The 17,865-nt window shown below is 37.7% G+C and overlaps 1 protein-coding gene across 2 annotated transcripts; it reads left to right on the forward strand.

Moving 5' to 3' along the window:
• The first annotated feature begins 1,992 nt into the window (after nucleotides 1-1,992).
• On the forward strand, nucleotides 1,993-16,396 carry ACOD1 (aconitate decarboxylase 1). 2 transcript variants are annotated; one of them, XM_074191847.1, is made up of 5 exons: nucleotides 1,993-2,097; nucleotides 5,610-5,771; nucleotides 9,423-9,512; nucleotides 11,897-12,102; nucleotides 13,433-16,396. In XM_074191847.1, the coding sequence occupies exons 1-5, from the start codon at nucleotides 2,086-2,088 to the stop codon at nucleotides 14,358-14,360; spliced, it is 1,398 nt and encodes a 465-aa protein (XP_074047948.1). In that variant the 5' UTR covers nucleotides 1,993-2,085; the 3' UTR covers nucleotides 14,361-16,396. The 2 variants fall into 2 exon arrangements, with proteins under 2 accessions (XP_074047948.1, XP_074047949.1); XM_074191848.1 differs by lacking the exon at nucleotides 5,610-5,771 and having other exon boundaries at nucleotides 2,003-2,097.
• Nucleotides 16,397-17,865: the final 1,469 nt, after the last annotated feature.

The following is a 17,865-nucleotide window of genomic DNA, read 5'->3' on the forward strand; positions in this document are numbered from 1 at the left end:
TATGGCCAAGATCACACATCTAGATTGCTATAACTAAGGCTGTAATTCATACTTCCAGGGTCCTAATAAGACTTTCCAACTACAACCCTCAGGGAGTAAATACTGATCAGTCAGGGCTACATAACAAGATCCAACACTCTGATAAGGTTAATGAAAATCATATTGATATCTGCATTGTGTGGTTAAGTAAGGAAACTTTGCTTGTCTTGCTGTGAAGACCATCAGTCAATTAACTAATCAACAAATATTTATCAAGTGTCTCCTCTGCCTAAAGCTAGAGATATAAATACAAAAGTAAGCAGTTCCTAATGCAACATGTTTATGGTCAAATAGATTAGTGTGTGTGTGTGTGTGTGTGTGTGTGTGTGTAGCACTACTCTGTAGCAGTTAATGGCTGGATGAACCCCAAGAGGTATGACCAAGACCCTGAGCAGACACAACCCCTTCTCTGTTATACCAAGAATGTATTCAAACCTCTCAAACTATCAGAGTATTCTCATCTGATACATAAATCAGAGCTTGGATCTTATCACTATGGAGTCAATTGTTTGATTTCTCAATCATTCACTCTCCCCTTACATAGGAAATAAATAAAAAGTGATTTGGTTGGGACCTTTATGGAAGGAGATACTTGTAACTGAAAGAATCAGGAAAGGTCTCTTGAAGGACTTCAATCAGGTTCCAAATGTTGGAGGTAAGAAGAAAAACTTGGTGGAAAGAGTAGATTAGTATGTGCAAAGGCACAGAGATGAAAGATGCTATGTTGTATATGGGGAAGAGCAAACAGACAATGTCTCCAGACTCCCAAAGATGTCTCAATCCAGATTCTGAAGGGTAACATTTTTATCAGTGGCTGACATAAATCAATCAAGATATCATCCTTAAATAAGTCAGAGCATGGGTCAGAATCTCTGAAGCTCTCCTAGGATCAATTGTTTGATGACCTATACTAGGGGAAAGAAACACAAAACAAAAGAGGACTTGAGACCTAGTCTCTAGTTCAATCATTCATTCAACCAGCATTCATTAAGTTCCCACTATTTAGCAGTTAGGTGGCACAGTGGATGGAGTTCCAGTCCTGAAGTCAGGAAGACCTGAGTTCAAATCCAACCTTAGACACATACTAGCTAGGAGACCCCAGGCAAGTCACTGTTTACCTCAGTTTCCTCTTCTGTAAAATGAGTTGGAAAAAGAAATAGCAAACCACTCCAGGAACTTTGTCAAAAAAATTCCAAAGGGGATCATTGATAGTCAGACATGACTGAAATGACACAATAAATGGGTGGCTAGGTGATGCAGTGGATAGAGCACTGACCTTGAAATCAGGAAGACTCATCATTGTGAGTTCAAATCTAGCCTGAGTCAGACACAAACTGAAAAAAGACTGAACAAATTATCATGAACTGTGTTAAGTGATGGAAATACAGGTTCATTGCTATACATGGTGCTGATGTTGCAAAAGAGGAGAGAAAAATCCCTTCCCAGTCCTTACAAGAAATGAAACTGGTACTGATGTGATCCAACGAAGTATGGGGGGGGGGGTGAGAAAGAGACAGACAGACAGAGACAGAGACAGAGACAGAGACAGAGAGACAGAGAGACAGAGACAGACAGACAGAGATTGAGTCTCTTATCTGACCTGCCGAAAGGGTAGTTCTTGCATCAGTTGGCGATCCTCTTTGACATAGTCCCTTTTACCTATTATGAGGACGAAAGAAGCAACCTGGAGGCATTGGATTCAGATGTCCCTTGGAAAGTGGTTCACAGGAAGGGACCTAGGCACAGTCCCATCCCCACTTGTGCTCCATAGGAAGAGCTCCAAACTAATTCCTGATCCATTGGGATGGGCCAAAAAGTTCATGATAGGGGCAATTGAAATTAACACAATGGAGAAATGGGGAAGTTCCTAGGTTTAGAGAAGGAAATGATTGAGCAAAGTGAGGGGGTGAGGTGGGAAGGCGTGGTGAGGGAAAAGCTGATTCTATAAATGAAGTTGGGAAAAGCTGATTCTATAAATGAAGTTTGGTGCTTGTTCAAGTCACTGCTCAACTTTGTTCCTGGGATTGACATCCTCTTTAGCTCAGAATGATTCTCAAGGTATGATTATGTTATAGCCTATTTCCTTTGGTTTGATTTTTCTTCTCTCTTTTCCAGTTATTTGATATTTTTGCTTTGAAAGTGGCATTTTTTTAAAAATGGCAAATGATTTCTGGATCACCCCCCCAAATACTAGCTCCTTCCCTCAAAAAATATTCTTGTATTTATGCTTATATGTTTATATGTTTTCTCCCCTAATGGAATATAAGTTTCTTGAGGAAGTAGAACTTTTTCATTTTTTTTTATATATTCTGGGCCTAATAGAGAACCTGACATATATTGATTGACTGAAAACTTGAATACATCTTTTTCTTCATCTAATAACATAAATATAAGGGAGATGGTTAGCTTTTTAAACTGAGAAGATAAGTAGACACTTGAGATTAAGAAATTATTCAGTTCAGGGCGGCTAGGTGGCGCAGTGGATGGAGCACCTGCCCTGAAGTCAGTAGTACCTGAGTTCAAATCCGGCCCCAGACACTTAATAATTACCTAGCTGTGTAGCCTTGGGAAAGCCACTTAACCCCATTGCCTTGCAAAAATCTAAAAAAAAATTTATCAGTTCATATGCATAATGGGTTTCATACTACTTGTCTTCTCAATAGGAGGGAAAAGATTGAAGGGAAGGGAAGAATTCAGAACTAGAAGTAAAATGTTTAAATAAAAAAGGAAATTAGTCAGTATAGTATTACTTATTTTATACTTTGAGCATAGTTTTTATTGTTGGTTTACTAAACCTGGGCCTAGAAATCACCTAGTTCAACTCCTCTCCTTTTTCATAGGATGTAATTGAAGTCCAAAATGCTTAAGTGCTTTGTCTAAGGTCAAACATATAATAAATAATAGAGCCAAGAATCTTTGACTTTAGAACCAATGATTTTTCATTTCACCTCACTGCTTCCTCAATTGCCAAGAAAAAATCAGTCAGATCCAAAAAAGTTATTTTTAAGATGAATGGGGGAAAGTAAAGTTCATGGGTTGTTGAGTAGTCACTTGTTTCTTTCTCTTCATCTCATTTTTCTTACATTCCTGGCCATTCCTTTTAGGGTCAGTGTAAGGTTATTTTTCCTTTAGAAGTATGAAATGCCTTGTAGCATAGTAGAAAATGAACTCATCTTTGAGTTGAGACCCCCATTTAATTCCAACAATATTTTAGCCTATCTGTGTGACCTTTAGCAATCCATTTAAGTTCTCTTAGCTCTAGTTTTCTCATTTGCAAAATACAGGTGATTGATAATATTTAACATTGCTACCTCACAGAGCTGGGCAGAGAGAAAACTGCCAAGTGCTATATAAATATGACGACTATGATTATTAAAAGAATTCCAAGCAACCTTCTCTATTGCACTATTTATGGCAGTACATGGTTAGAATAGGCATATAATAACCAATCCAAGATCCTACTTTTGTGTCTGCTCTCCCACTTTTCCAAATGGAATGGACTTTTCACAAGGCAGTGAGTTCTTCAAGAAAAAACTAGAAAAATATTTGTGGAAAATGTCATTGAAGAGAGTCATCCATCAAGTAAGATTTGAGCTAGACTGACCTCCCATATTCCCTCCAACTCTAAATTAGAGTGCATCTTTTTCTTATGATTTCTTAAAATTTTCTTATTTCTATGATTGAACATCATCCTATGAACACCCAACATGATAGTGCCATTACTGCTAGCCTGTTCTGGTAGAGAAAAAAATTATGTACTACCACTAATCAGATCCACTGTAAAGATAGGATTGGGGAAAAGCAGCAATTTTTAGGACTGGAATTCCCAGAAATAAATACAAATGTTAGCAAAAGGCCAAAGTGGCTGCTGTCACAATAATCTCTTCTTTTCTCATTTTAAATTAGATTTGAAGAAATTCTTAGAATATAAAGTAGTAATGCCCCTGACTTTGACTCTCTTGAGGCAGGACCAGGCATCAGGAAGAACTGAATTTAGTCTCAGATTAGGTGTGACCCTGGGCAAGTCACCTAACCTCAGTTCCCTAGTTTCCTCAACTATAAAATGGGAATAACAATAGTTCCTATTTCACAGGGTCATTGTAATGATCAAAGGTTTGTTGTGAGTGTTGTTCAGTTCTTTTATTTTTCAGTCATGTCTAACTCTTTGTGACCCTATTGGGGTTTTCTTGGCAAAGATACTGGAGTGATTTGTTATCTCTACTTCCTTTTATAGATGATAAAACTGAGGTAAGCAATGTTAAATAACTTGCCCAAGGTCACACAATTAGTAAGTGTCTGAGGTCAGATTTGAACTCAGGGAACTGGGTTGCCCTCATGAGATAATTGTAAAAGGATACCTAGTACATAAAATGCTCATTCCTTCCCTTGCTTCCTCTGGTGTAATGAAAAGAGCACTGACTTAGAATTCTGAGAACTCGAGTACAAATCCCAACTCTGATGCTTACAATCAATATAATCTTGGGAAAGTCACTTAATTTGTTCAGCTTCAGTTTCTTCTGTGAAAAATGAAGTTTCTGTAAAATGAGATGGCATCTGAACTCCTATCCTATTCTAAATCTATTGCCTCCCAGCTCCATCTTGGAGACTTCACTGTGAAAATCCAAACACAATATCTTCCATTAATATCAAGGCTTTAAAAAAGACTGAAAAGTAACACATCATGTAACAACAAAAGACGTAGTGTCCCATACATAGTAGCTTATTTTAAAAGACCCATTTAATGAAAATGTTAGCGATAGAAACCTAGCTAAGATTTAGAGAATCTAGAATTGAGGCAAGCTGGTAAGCAAGATCCTTAGAATCAAGAATAGCTAATCATTGGAACTGGGCCATTTGTGGTAGTTTTCCTCCCATTGGCTTCAAAGAGTTGAGACAATGTTTGGGGGTGGGTAAGTAGACCTCATCTTAAACAACTGGTGTGTTCTTAGAGAGCTATATGTAACTAAAAGGAAACTGAATTCTGAATATACTGACCAGTCTTGATCTCAGAGAATAGCTAATGAAGCATGCATCTCTTTTGACATCGAGGCAGGAGGAATGTGCCACAACTAAAATTTGTTGTAATTTGAAAGTAAAGCACATAAATGAACAAGTAAAGCTTGTTCAAATCAAACCTTATTTTAAATTCTTTTTGCTAAAAAAAATTTACTTTAAAAAACCTTGTCATGGTCCTTTTTTTAAAAGCAAAGGATCCTTGTGAAATAGAGATAACAATCCTCACTTAATCTTTTTTCTAAGGATTCAGTAGCTTGGTGAAGTGGGAAATACATGAGACACTGGAACCAATTTTCAGTTCCACCATAAACATCTGGGTGACCACTGCTAAATGCCTGCATCAATCTGTCCCCCAAAGCTCATTCTTTGTAAAAAAAAAAAATTGGCATTAGATCAGGTGATTCCTAAGGTAGCTTCCAGCACTGAAATTCTGAGTTTACAATGTGTTATCTCTGAATATTGAATTCACTAAAGATGGCACAAATCTACAAGTAAAAATGCTTAGTCCTAATAAACATGGAAATATAAATGCACAATATCTGTTTTCTTTTAAGTCTGTCACAGAAAGCTTTGCCACTATCATCCATGGCCTAAATGTCCAGCATCTGACAGACCAAGTCATTCATAGAAGCAAGAGGATGATCCTGGATACTCTGGGTGTTGGCTTACTGGGAACCAATACTGAAGTCTTCCACAAAACTATGCAATATAGTAAAGTAAGAGTACAAAAGTATATATTGTAAAGACTGACAGATTGCTTTCCGTGGAGGGGGGGAGGAAGTAAGATTGGGGGGAAAATTGTAAAACTCAAATAATATCTTTAATAAAAAAAATTGGGGGGGTGGCATAGTGGCGTAGTGGATAAAGCACCGGCCTTGGAGTCAGGAGTACCTGAGTTCAAATCTGGTCTCAGACACTTAATAATTACCTAGCTATGTGGCCTTGGGCAAGCCACTTAACCCCATTTGCCTTGCAAAAACCTAAAAAAAAATTTTTAATTAAAAAAAGTATATATTATAGATACTAGTATGTCAGAAAATCAGTGTCATGAAATATAATACAGCAGAGCAGAGTAAGATATAATATACTATAATGTAATAATATAACAAGATAATCTAATATAACATATGATATAATGGATATATGATGAGACATAATAAATATAGTATAATATAATTAATATAATATATAACATGACATAATATGGGACACTAACAGATACAGCTTGGAGTCAGAAAGATCTGTGTTTACATCCAACTTTTGATACATACTGTTTGACCTCTGGCAAATCACAATCTCTCAGTGCCAAAGCAAATATTCTACCTTTCCCTCCCAACCCTACCCATTCCTAAATAGCTTGCTACTATCACTATCCATTGAGTTACCCTGGCTTTGCAGCCAAGATGTCATCCTAGATTGCTCACTCTTTCTCATGGCTCCCTCTCCAATCTGTTGCCAAGTTGTACAGATTCTCCTTCATCACATCTCTCCTATATGTGTCCCCCTTTACTCCTTTGACACTATGATCACCTTGGTGAAGAATCTCATCATTCTTGGACTACTGCAATAGCCTTCTGATTGATCTCCTTACTTCAGGTATCTCCCCACTGCATACATCCTCTACTTGGCTTTCAAAGTGATCTTCTTAGTAGTAAAATTAAGGTAAAACCTGACATGGTAAAACCATGTCATTCTCCCTATTCAGTATATACCAGTGGCCCCCTATTACCTCTAGGATCAAAAATAAAATCCTCTGACTTTTAAAGTCCTTCATAACTTGAACCCTTGCTGTCTTTCCAGTCTTCTAATGTTTTATTCACCTCCATGTATTCTGTGATCCAATGACACTGGCCTCCTTGCTGTTACTTCAACAAGAGACTCTTCTCCTGAGTCTGAGTTTGTTTTTGTTTTTATTTTTTACCAGCTGTCCACTATATCTGGATTGCTCTCCCTCCTCATCTGCCTCCCAGCTTCCCTGACTTCCTTTGAGTCTCAACTAAAATCTCACCTTCAGTTAAAAACCTCTCTCAATCCCTCTTAATGGAAAAGAGGAAGGAAAGAGCACTTACTAGATACCAGACACTATGCTGAGTGACCTTATATATGTTATCTCACTTGTTCCTATGATGTAAGTGTTATTGTTATCCTCATTTTACAATGGGAAACTCAGGCAGACACAGATTAATTGACTTGCCTAATTTCACACAGATAATAAGTGTCTGTGGACACATTTGAACTCAGGTCTTTCTAATTCTAGACCGAGTTCTATCCACTACACCACCAGCTGACTCCAATGATACCTCCAGCTACTTCCCAATGATGAATGTCTTTCCTCTAGTGATTATCTCCAAATTATCCTGTACACAACTGCTTTACATATTGTCTCTCCCCATTAAATTGTGAGGTTCCTGAAGGCAAGGACTGTTTCTGCCCTTCTTTGTGTGCTTAGCACTTACTACAGTGCCTAGCATTATATACTTGGAACCAAAGAAATACTTGTTAATGCTAAAACTATAAATTTCAGACAAGTTGCTAAACTACATCAATAAAATCAGTAGCAATTTATATAATTTTTTTCTACATCAATAAGATTACAGGTCTATACATTCATATATATGTTACTATATATACACACAACACACATTACTATATATGTACAATACATATGTGTAACACATACATATGTTTATGTATAGATACAAATTGTCCATGTGTTCAAATATACACATACATGCCTAAATTGGGTGTCCTAAAATTCTTAATGCAGCTTTAAACTTTAATAGTTTAAACACACACACACACACACACACACACACAGTTCAAATCCATGAAAGATACACAAGTTGAGATATAATATAGGAACATATATATATATATAATGTATATATTAAAAATAACAAACATGTCTATGATTTAGCTACATATAAAGCATTTGACACAGTAAAAAATAATGAGCCTTGTATATATGTGGTGGATACATATCTATAGTAATAATAATAAATATAAAACAATATAGGCACTTATTTGTCATTTAAGCAAAATATGTCTAGCATGACTATAATAATAAGTATGATATCACATAGACATGTGGCTATAATATAGGCATTTGGAGTATTTTTTGGACCAGTTCTGTGACTTCATAGCTCTATACCACTCCCCATAAGATAAGTAAGCTTCAGGGGCAGCTAGGTGGCGTAGTGGATAAAGCCCTGGCCTTGGAGTCAGGAGTACCTGTGTTCAAATCTGGTCTTAGACACTTAATAATTACCTAGCTGTGTGGTCTTGGGCAAGCCACTTAACCCCATTTGCCTTGCAAAAACTAAAAAAAAAAGTTTTAAAAAAATAAAAAAAAAGATGAGTAAGCTTACTCTGCAAAAGCATATAGGCATTTTCTTTTACCTCAGTCTTAAACAATTGCCTGAAGACTATCTGGGAAGGATATATGTGTGTGTTTATAATATGTGTGTGCATATATATATATATATACATATATATATGTATGTATATAGTTGTGTTTCCACACATATTTGTATATATATATATATATATATATAGTAACTTGTATATCTATAATAATATGTTACATAATATATTATTGAAAATATGTTTATAATAAGTAAAATATATTGAGTCACCATGGATAGCAAGCTGTTCTCACTTGAGTCCAAGTCTCACCTTTGGCACAAAAATGGATGTTTGACCTGTTAACCTCTAAATGTCCCATGTCACTCTTGAAACTAAATTGCAGAGCAGGTCCCAGTCTCCAAAAGTAGGGGAAGTTCCTCATCAGGAGTTCTCTGTGCTGATAAAATCACAGATTCAGTTTAATTTTTTTAGATTTTTTTTTTTGGCAAGACAATGGGGTGACTTGCCCAAGGTCACACAGCTAGGTAATTAGTAAGTGTCTAAGGCCGGATTTGAATTCAGGTCCTCCTAACTCCAGGGCCGGTGCTCTATTCACTGCACCACCTAGCTGCCCCAACACAGGTTCAGTTTAAAAAATAATTCACACATATATTTAACAATAACATATATACAGTAGGTCTAAATGCCTAGCAATCATCCATTTAGAACTGAAAGGTTAAAAACAAAAAACAAAAAAGTGCAGATAATGTCAAACTCCTCTGTCCCTTAAAGCCTGTCTGTATCAGGAACTTTTGCAAAAGGATGACAGTTTTCTCTAATCTACATGTGAAGGAGGAGTTATAAAATTCTCTGGGTCAAAGAAAAAGACATTTACAGAATGTAATTTATATTTGTCATCAAAAATTGCTAGAATAATAACCCCAATCAATAAAAGGAAGAAACAAGCAAGAATAGAAATGGTGACCTGATGCCCCAATTTGACTCCTCTGCTTTTGTTCCAGATCTACAGTTCTGATGTATCCAGCTGCGTCTGGGGACATCCAGACCTCAGGCTCCCACCCACATATGCTGCTTTCGTTAATGGAGTAGCTGTAAGGATCTTTATGTAACTAACTGTTCAAATCTCAGATATTTAGTATCACCAGTTTTGTCTGTTTCTAAAGCTTTTTTAAAAACAAGTCTTCTTAGAAGTTTCATGGGATAAAATTATCTATGAAAAGATGAAGTCAAGGACTTGGGGAAAGGGAGGGTTTCATATGAAGTACAGAAAACTCCGAGGATATCCCAACTCTAAGTCTAGACTCTTTCTCCAGGATAAACTTCTCTTGTGACAAAAGACAAAAAACTCAATGCCAAAGCACTTTCATCAATGGAAAACATAAGACAGATACACAGTAATGACTATAAAAGGAAATCTAAGCTAAGATAATAAATGATATCAATACTGTTGGAGAATTTCAGAATGGGAGAGACATTTTTGGCAAGGCTAATCAGAGAAAGCCCCATGAAAGGAGTTGCATTTAAGCTTATCTTTTGAAGGGCTCCAATAAGTAGAAACTTGGGAGTAGGTCAAAGGAACAGGTAGGAAGTAATAGTGTATCAAGTGCCAGCATTGCAATCAGAAATTCTTAATCTTGATATTACTTTGGACCCATATAAGTTGTACAACTATGAATAAGTCTTACATTCTCAAAAACTACATTTTTTTTCTCATCTGTAAAATAAGTATGACAATACTTGTCCATTCCTGACTTTCCTCACAATGATGTAGGATTGTTATAAGGAAAGCACTTCAAACAAAGCATTATATAAGTGGGATTATTATATTGTATCATTATCTTATATATTATTTAGGAAACAGCAGGTAAAGGAATTTGACTGGAAGTTATTTTTTATGTGAAAGTAGTTGGAAGCAAAACTGAGAAGTTAGGTTAGGGCCAGATAGCAGAAGGTCTTGAATGCTGGGATACAGAATACATGGTAGGAAGTGGGGAACTATTGAAGATTTTTTAAAAGCAGGGGTTGAAATAACCAAATCAATGATTTAGGGAGATGTTCTGACAATGAGAAGTGTGAAGAGTCTAAAATTAGGAAGATAATTGTTCAGACTTCTGCAGTGGGCTAGTTATGAATGATAGGTGGCTAAACAGTGCAGTGGGTATGGGGGAAAAAAGAAATGAGTGAAAGATTATTGAAGAACAAATAACTGGACTTGTTGATTAACTTGATGTAAGAGTCAAAGACAATTGCAAGCTGTCAATCCTGCATAACCCAAAAAGTGAGAGGGGAAATTTCTTTAAGGGAGAAAATAGTGAATTCAGTTTTATAAAAGTCAAGTTGCCACTAATAGCAAGACAACTAGATGGAAATATCCAGGAAGAATTTGAAATGAAACAAGTATGCACAATATCCACAAAAATATTATTGAGAAAGCAGTGTTTGGAATTGGAAGTATTTAGCTTAAAAAACTGCCTGTTTCCTTTTAGATACTCTTTCCCATCTCTTCTCTTCTGAGACTAACTTTGCCTTTAGTCACTGTTCTGAACTTTCCATCTTCTGGAAAGTGCCTCTTTATGTCTACACAGGAGGAATAAATGGAATGTTGAGGCAACTGTCCTAGAGTAATTGGAATGATGCTTCTTGGTTTACCAATCTCCAAATGCTATCATTTATTTCTAGTGTACCCAGACCAGTTGATGAGTGGACTGGGTTCATTTTTATCTCTGTTTTTAGGAAGCTTAATAACATACTTTAAAGAAAAATCTTTGATTCTTTCAAATCCTTTTCCCCTCTTCCTTCACCCTTCCCTTCCTCTTTCCTCCTCCACCCTCACCTTTCTTCATGTACCTCTCTCTGTCTCTCTCTCTGTGTCTCTGTCTCTCTGTCTCTGTGTGTCTCTCTGTGTGCATCTCTGTCTCCCTCTCTCTCTTTCTGTCTCTCTCTCTTTCTGTCTCTCTCTCTTTCTGTCTCTCTCTCTCTCTCTCTCTCACACACACACACACACACACACACTTTTCCCCCACCATAATTTCCCTCTCAGCTTGCCTTTGGGTAAAGGAAATTCATATAGACCATAACTCTTTGGGGTTAACCACAGATTTCTCTTAATACTTTCTATAAGAGACTAGGTGAACAATAAGGGGAAAATATAGAAAATTTAAACATAGATAAGTTTTAGGAATATATATATATACTATATATATATATACATATATATATATATAACTGTTCTAGGTGTTTTCTACAAGCTTATGATTGCACTGCTACTAAACATCTGATCCAAAATATGAACCCAAGTCTACCCCACCCCATATCATGTTCCTTCCTCAAACCTTAATGAAAAATAGATAAAATCTAAGAAAAAAATCCCATCTCTGACAAAGTTATCTTCTTCTCTGTCAGTTTAGTCCACTAGAACTGAAGGGAACTGAATTTGTATATCTATGGGTTTGTATGTGTTTTCTTACCCAAAAAGGTTCACTCGATGGACTTTGATGATACTTGGCACCCTGCAACACATCCTTCGGGGCCTGTCCTTCCTGCCCTCTTGGCTTTATCAGAGGTCCTACCTCAAAATCCCAGAATCTCTGGACTTGACCTGCTGCTGGCTTTCAATGTTGGAATTGAAGTACAAGGTCGATTGATGCATTTCTCCAAGGAAGCCAGAGACATACCAAAGAGGTATGGAGAAAATTTGTCCCAGAGTTGGGCAAAAAGATACCTCATTCTTTGCTTCATTTATTAAATAGTTGGTGCTTTTAGGGCTCTGGAGTATTCTAATTTACTCACAAGATCAAATCTATCAAGTACTAAAGGCTAATTTTAACTTCCAGGTGTCATTGTTAGCCTTAATCTGGTCTTATGCAGCAGAAAAGATCGACTATTAGCAGATGTTGACACATGGGAAGAACTTAGTAAATGCTGATTCTTCCACTTGACCATCAAAAACTACTCCACTTTGGAGTGGATTGCTGGTGAAATGCAGACTTTCTTTTCGTTCTTTAAGAAGGAATAATCCCCAGGTCCATTTCTCTCTAGGTAGCTACACTCTTCCCACTAACCAAAGGGTGCAATCATGAGGATTTACCTAAGTAGAATAGCTCTGAGATTTCTTACCTACTAGAAAATTTTGCCTTCCTCCCAAACCTGCTATATTGCATAGAACCCTAGTCATATGCTTATAATGGTATAATCTCTCACACAAATATGTGGATACTGTATGCGGTATTTTCTATAGGTATTCTGTAAGTATTCCATAAGCATTCTATAAGAGAAAATAAGTGACTCAGGTGGAGTCCATACCATCTCCTACATATAGTATTCCCACAGTGTATAAATATGCTCTCTACTCAAGAGTTGCAGAAAAGACCCAGTTCACTTTATTTGCACTCCCCACAATCCTACATATTGCAATCAGGGAAAGAAGGAAAAGGAAAAGGACACAGTTTGTATCTAACATAGCAACTAATAGAACCAGTTGTTGGAAAAGGAAATACTAGATCTGGGTCTCAGCTCTTTCTCAATGCACAGGGGATGGTGTCAGGGGAATTGTGGTACAGACCAAACCTCCTATAAGTGGTTTTCTATTTAGAGTTTCATTCTTGGTATAGGTGTACAACTGCCTTTTCCAATGTTAATTTTGTCATGGTACAAGGGCAGACCAGACTAAAATACCCTCATCATCATGTACCAATTGTCCTTCTAACTCTTTGACCCTATCTGTAGTCCCTTCCCATTGGCTGTCCTGTTTACCTCATTTTCTTCTGAGATATTCCCTGGACCAATTGCTAGAATTGATGCCAAAATTCCAAGTCAAATTCTCCAGATGAGCACATTTTTTATTTCACTACATATGAGCAAGTAAAAGTAAAATATAATATTGGCTCATCTTTGTAAGCCACTGCCTGACCTGTGTTTTTATAACCCCCTTTCAAATGCCTTTAGTTATCAATGTCACATCTTTCTCTAATGCTCCACAACTAACTAGCTTGTTCTGTGCTCTGCATTTCAGATTCCATCCACCAAAAGTTGTGGGCACTTTGGGCAGTGCAGCTGCTGCAGCCAAGTTTTTAGGGCTTGACCAAACAAAGTGCAGAGAAGCCATGGCTATTGCTGTTTCCTATGCAGGGGCACCCATGGCAAATGCTGCCACACAGACCAAACCTCTTCACATTGGCAATGCAGCCAGGCATGGCTTGGAAGCTGCTTTCCTGGCTTTGCTGGGTCTTCAAGGGAACCAGGAGATCTTGGACATAGAATCAGGGTTCGGGGCTTTCTATTCCAACTATGTCCCACAAGCCCTACCAGCTTTGGAATCTTATTCTCTGCTGCTAGATCAACAAAACATAGCCACCAAGCGCTTCCCTGCCCATTTAGGAACACACTGGGTTGCAGATGCAACTGCTTCTGTAAGGAAGTACTTGCTCCCCACTGACAGGATCAAAAGAATTGTGCTCAGAATCCCTGATGTCAAATACGTGAACAGACCTTTCCCAGTTTCAGAGCATGAAGCCCGGCACTCCTTCCAGTTCATTGCCTGTACTGTATTGCTTGATGGTGGCATCTCAGTCCACTCATTCCACAAGAGCCAGGTGAGCAGGCCTCAGATAAGGGAGTTGCTTGCTAAAGTAGAGTTGGAGCACCCTCCCAACAATCACCCTAACTTTGATACACTCTACTGTGAGGTGAGCGTCACCCTTGAGAATGGAAGTACCTTCACAGAACGCTGTGATACTTTCTATGGTCACTGGAGGAAACCATTGAACCAAGAAGATTTAGAAGAAAAATTTAGAACCAATTCTTCCACTGTGCTGCCCTCTGAGGCAGTAGAAGGCATTATAAAGACAGTGAACCGATTAGAAGATATAGAGGATTGTTCTTTGTTAACTACATTTTTAAAGCAACCTTGTCTATCAAAGAAGACTTCTAGGGGCAGCTAGGTGGCATAGTGGATAAAGCACCGGCCTTGGAGTCAGGAGTACCTGGGTTCAAATCAGGGCTGAGACACTTAATAATTACCTAGCTGTGTGGCCTTGGGCAAGCCTCTTAACCCCATTTGCCTTGAAAAAACCTAAAAAAAAAAGACTTCAAAATGTACTTAGCACGGAACTACCTATAGCCTCTCTGGATGTTTCCAAAGGGCTTTGATACTTTAAAGATTCATAGGACGGATGTGGCTAGGTGGTGCAGTGGATAGAGCACCAGCCCTGGAGTGAGGAGTACCTGAGTCCAAATCCGACCTCAGACACTTAGTAATTACTCAGTTGTGTAGCATTGGGCAAGCCACTTAAACCAATTTACCTTGCAAAAACTTATACAAAAAAGGTTCATAGGACATAAAATTAGAACTAGAAATTCCCTTAGAGACCATTCAATACATTCCTCTAATTTTACAGATGAGGAAACTGAGGTATAAAAAAGGTCATTTGCCCACAATCACCCAGCTAGTAAGAGTCTGAAATAGGATTCAAACTCAGGTCTTCTTGACTCCAAGTCTAGCACTCTGCCTATTATACCTCCCAGACTACATGATTTAGTAATTGTTTTCCAAGGGTAAGCACCTGAAATGTGGGGTCCCTATCAATCAACACATTAGATAACAATATTAAATCAGACAAGAAAAACCCAATTCAGATCCAAGTAACACAAGGTATATATGGAAATGGAAAGTTTACCTTGCTCTGTTGAAAGTAATAGACATATTTCTTAGGGCGACATGAAAAGTTTGCCTGGCAATGTTCAAGACAGCAGGATAACATTGCAAGATATTCATATAATTACAGAATCACAAACCTGAAGCTGAAAGGGACCTCAGAGCCCATTTAGTCCAAATCCTTCCTTTTACAACTCAGGAAGTTTGTTACTTGCCTAAGTCACTTTCAAATAGCTACAGACTGATGGACTTTCAAGAGCTCTAAATCTGAAGAGAAATACCAATACAATCAACTATTTCTTATCCCTAGGGAAGAATTCTACAACATCTTCCCCTAAGACTTTTCTTAATTAGTCCAACGGTTCCCCTCCCCAGAACCCTATTGAAGGCATAAATTCCAGAGGAGTTGGGATGGAGGAACTTTTTGCTTCATTATTCAGATTGTATCAAGGTATACTCACTTGGCAAGAGAGCAAAGTAGACAGATACAGAGATGTTCATGCTTAGAACTAATAAACCAGGTTACAAGCTAAGGAAGAGGTTATACAAAGCATAAGATGAGTGAGTAGTCAAGAGTTATCAATTCCTGGAGAATTTGAGAAAATTAATTTTTGTTGTCTTCCATCTGTAAAGTGGAAATGTAGTCAGTTTTTACTTACTGTAAGTGTAGTAAGTTTTTAACTTTTCTTCTCTATTATATTATAAGCTCCTCAAGAGCAGGGACTTGGTATTGTTTAATTTATGTCTTTTGGGGGGCAACCAGGCATTGGAGTTAGGAAGACCTGAGTTCAATTCTGCCTCGATACTTGATATATATACTAGCTGTGTGATCTTAAGCAAGTCACTTAATTCCATTGTCTCACCAAAAAAAATTATATGTCTTTCCTCCTCTTCTGATGGCCCCCAACACTCCCACCCCCCCCACCCCAGTCCTCAGACTCAAACCCTGAACAACCAGTACAGGGCTACTCAACCTTTTAGCTCTTTTGGTCCACATTGCTCAACAAAAACCCAGGACTCAATACAGAATTCAATACTCATTCATGAATACAATGCATCCAGTCCACCAACGTGCACAACAAATGCTAGCCCATGGGCTGAAGGTTGGACATACCTGAAGGTGCTGTACTAGTTACTTAATAAATTTTGTTATTGACTGTCACTGTCACATCTTCTCACAACTCACTGTGTTGCCAGGAAGTTGGTGTCACCCTGGAAGTTTGAGAGAGGCCTGAATGGTGAAAGAATTCACAGAGAGAGAATGAGAGAGAGAGAGAGAGAGAGAGAGAGAGAGAGAGAGAGAGAGAACTGGCTGGGCTAAGATTCAAGGGGATTCCAGGTCAGGTTTTTAATATTTTTGCCCACTCTCTGATCTAGTGAAAGGTCTAGAGACTGTGGGCAATAGGGAAATCCCTCCCCTCAGTGACTAAAATATACAGTGACTAAAAATAAGGTAAAAGGTTGGAAACCTAGGGGTTGGGAATAAGGAGATAATACAAATTTTACATCTAACAAGAATAATAGAATCCATTTATATCACAGGAGCAGATGACATTTTTACAAAATTTAACAGTATAAAGGATTACAAAATCTGTTTCCAATTACGAATCTCCCATATTCATAATTCCCTGTATCATATTCTTAGAACTCCCTGCATCATTTCTAAACAAGCAATGAAAACAGCCTCCTTCCTACCTAGAAGAAGGGGAAAGGAAGCAAGAGGATACAATGTGATTGATTATTGGACTAACAAGACTGACATAGATACCCTGCAAATAAAATATGTCCTGTACGTTAGCAACATAAGTGAACAGAGTCACAATAGTTCAAGGGTAATATTGAGGGAGGCAGCTAGGTGGCACAGTGAATAGACTACCAGTCCTGTAGTCAGGAGGACCTGAGTTCAAATCTAATCTCAGACACTTAATAATTGCTTAGTTGTGTGACCTTGGGCAAGTCACTTAACCCAATTGCTTTAAAATAAAATATTTTTTAAAGGGAGAAAATAAAGGGTAACATTGACCAACAATCTAGGGGTACCTACCTTCAATTATGGTCTCAGTCATAATTGGGATTGAGGGTAACACATAGAAGTGCATCATCATTTTACTGGTGTTTGTGGGGTTTTTTAAATACTAGTCACTATGTTCTTAGGGAGGTCAAAGTCCTAGTAAAATTCTGTCAATAGTTAACACACATTAATTCTTAAAGTGTGCTAAGCTCTGTGCTAGGCAATTCAGATACAAGAAAAGCAAAATCATAGTTCCTGCCCTCAAAGACTTCACATTTGCATATGAGACAACATACAGTTAGATACATTTAAGATCAACATAGAGTAAATAGAATATGATCTCAGAGGGGAGGACACTATTAGTGAAGTCCTGGCAAGGCCTTCTGAAAGAGAGATTTGAGTTGAATCTTTAAAAAAGTCAAGAAAGTTAAGAGATAAAGGAGAGAAGGGAGAGGTAGGAGACAGTCAGTGAAAAGACCCAGCCATGGAGTAGTCATGTTCAAAGGTCAGCATGTAAAATAGCCAAGTTATTCCATCAAGTGTGGCAAGTATTATGTTCTGTGACTTTAAAAGACCTGGAAAACAGGTCTCCTGGCATGGGATAAATGGCCATTTTCATGAGGGACATGAAGTTCAATCAGAGTTGGGTATCAGTGAAGCTTTTGTACCAAATAGTTCAATGGTTCTGCTTTCTTATCTGGTCTTGGGATAGGACAATGGTCCTTAAATTTTGTAAACAATAAATATCCTGTTTGAAATTTGAACCACATTAAAAAGATAA

Source organism: Macrotis lagotis, chromosome 6 (assembly GCF_037893015.1).
Source record: "Macrotis lagotis isolate mMagLag1 chromosome 6, bilby.v1.9.chrom.fasta, whole genome shotgun sequence".
NCBI classification, from domain to species: Eukaryota; Metazoa; Chordata; class Mammalia; order Peramelemorphia; family Peramelidae; genus Macrotis; species Macrotis lagotis.

Excerpts from the sequence above, each read along its gene's own strand:
- ACOD1 (XM_074191847.1), top strand. Across the intron at positions 5,772-9,422 it reads AAACTATGCAATATAGTAAA|ATCTACAGTTCTGATGTATC; the intron begins GTAAGAGTACAA and ends CTTTTGTTCCAG. Across the intron at positions 12,103-13,432 it reads GCCAGAGACATACCAAAGAG|ATTCCATCCACCAAAAGTTG; the intron begins GTATGGAGAAAA and ends TCTGCATTTCAG.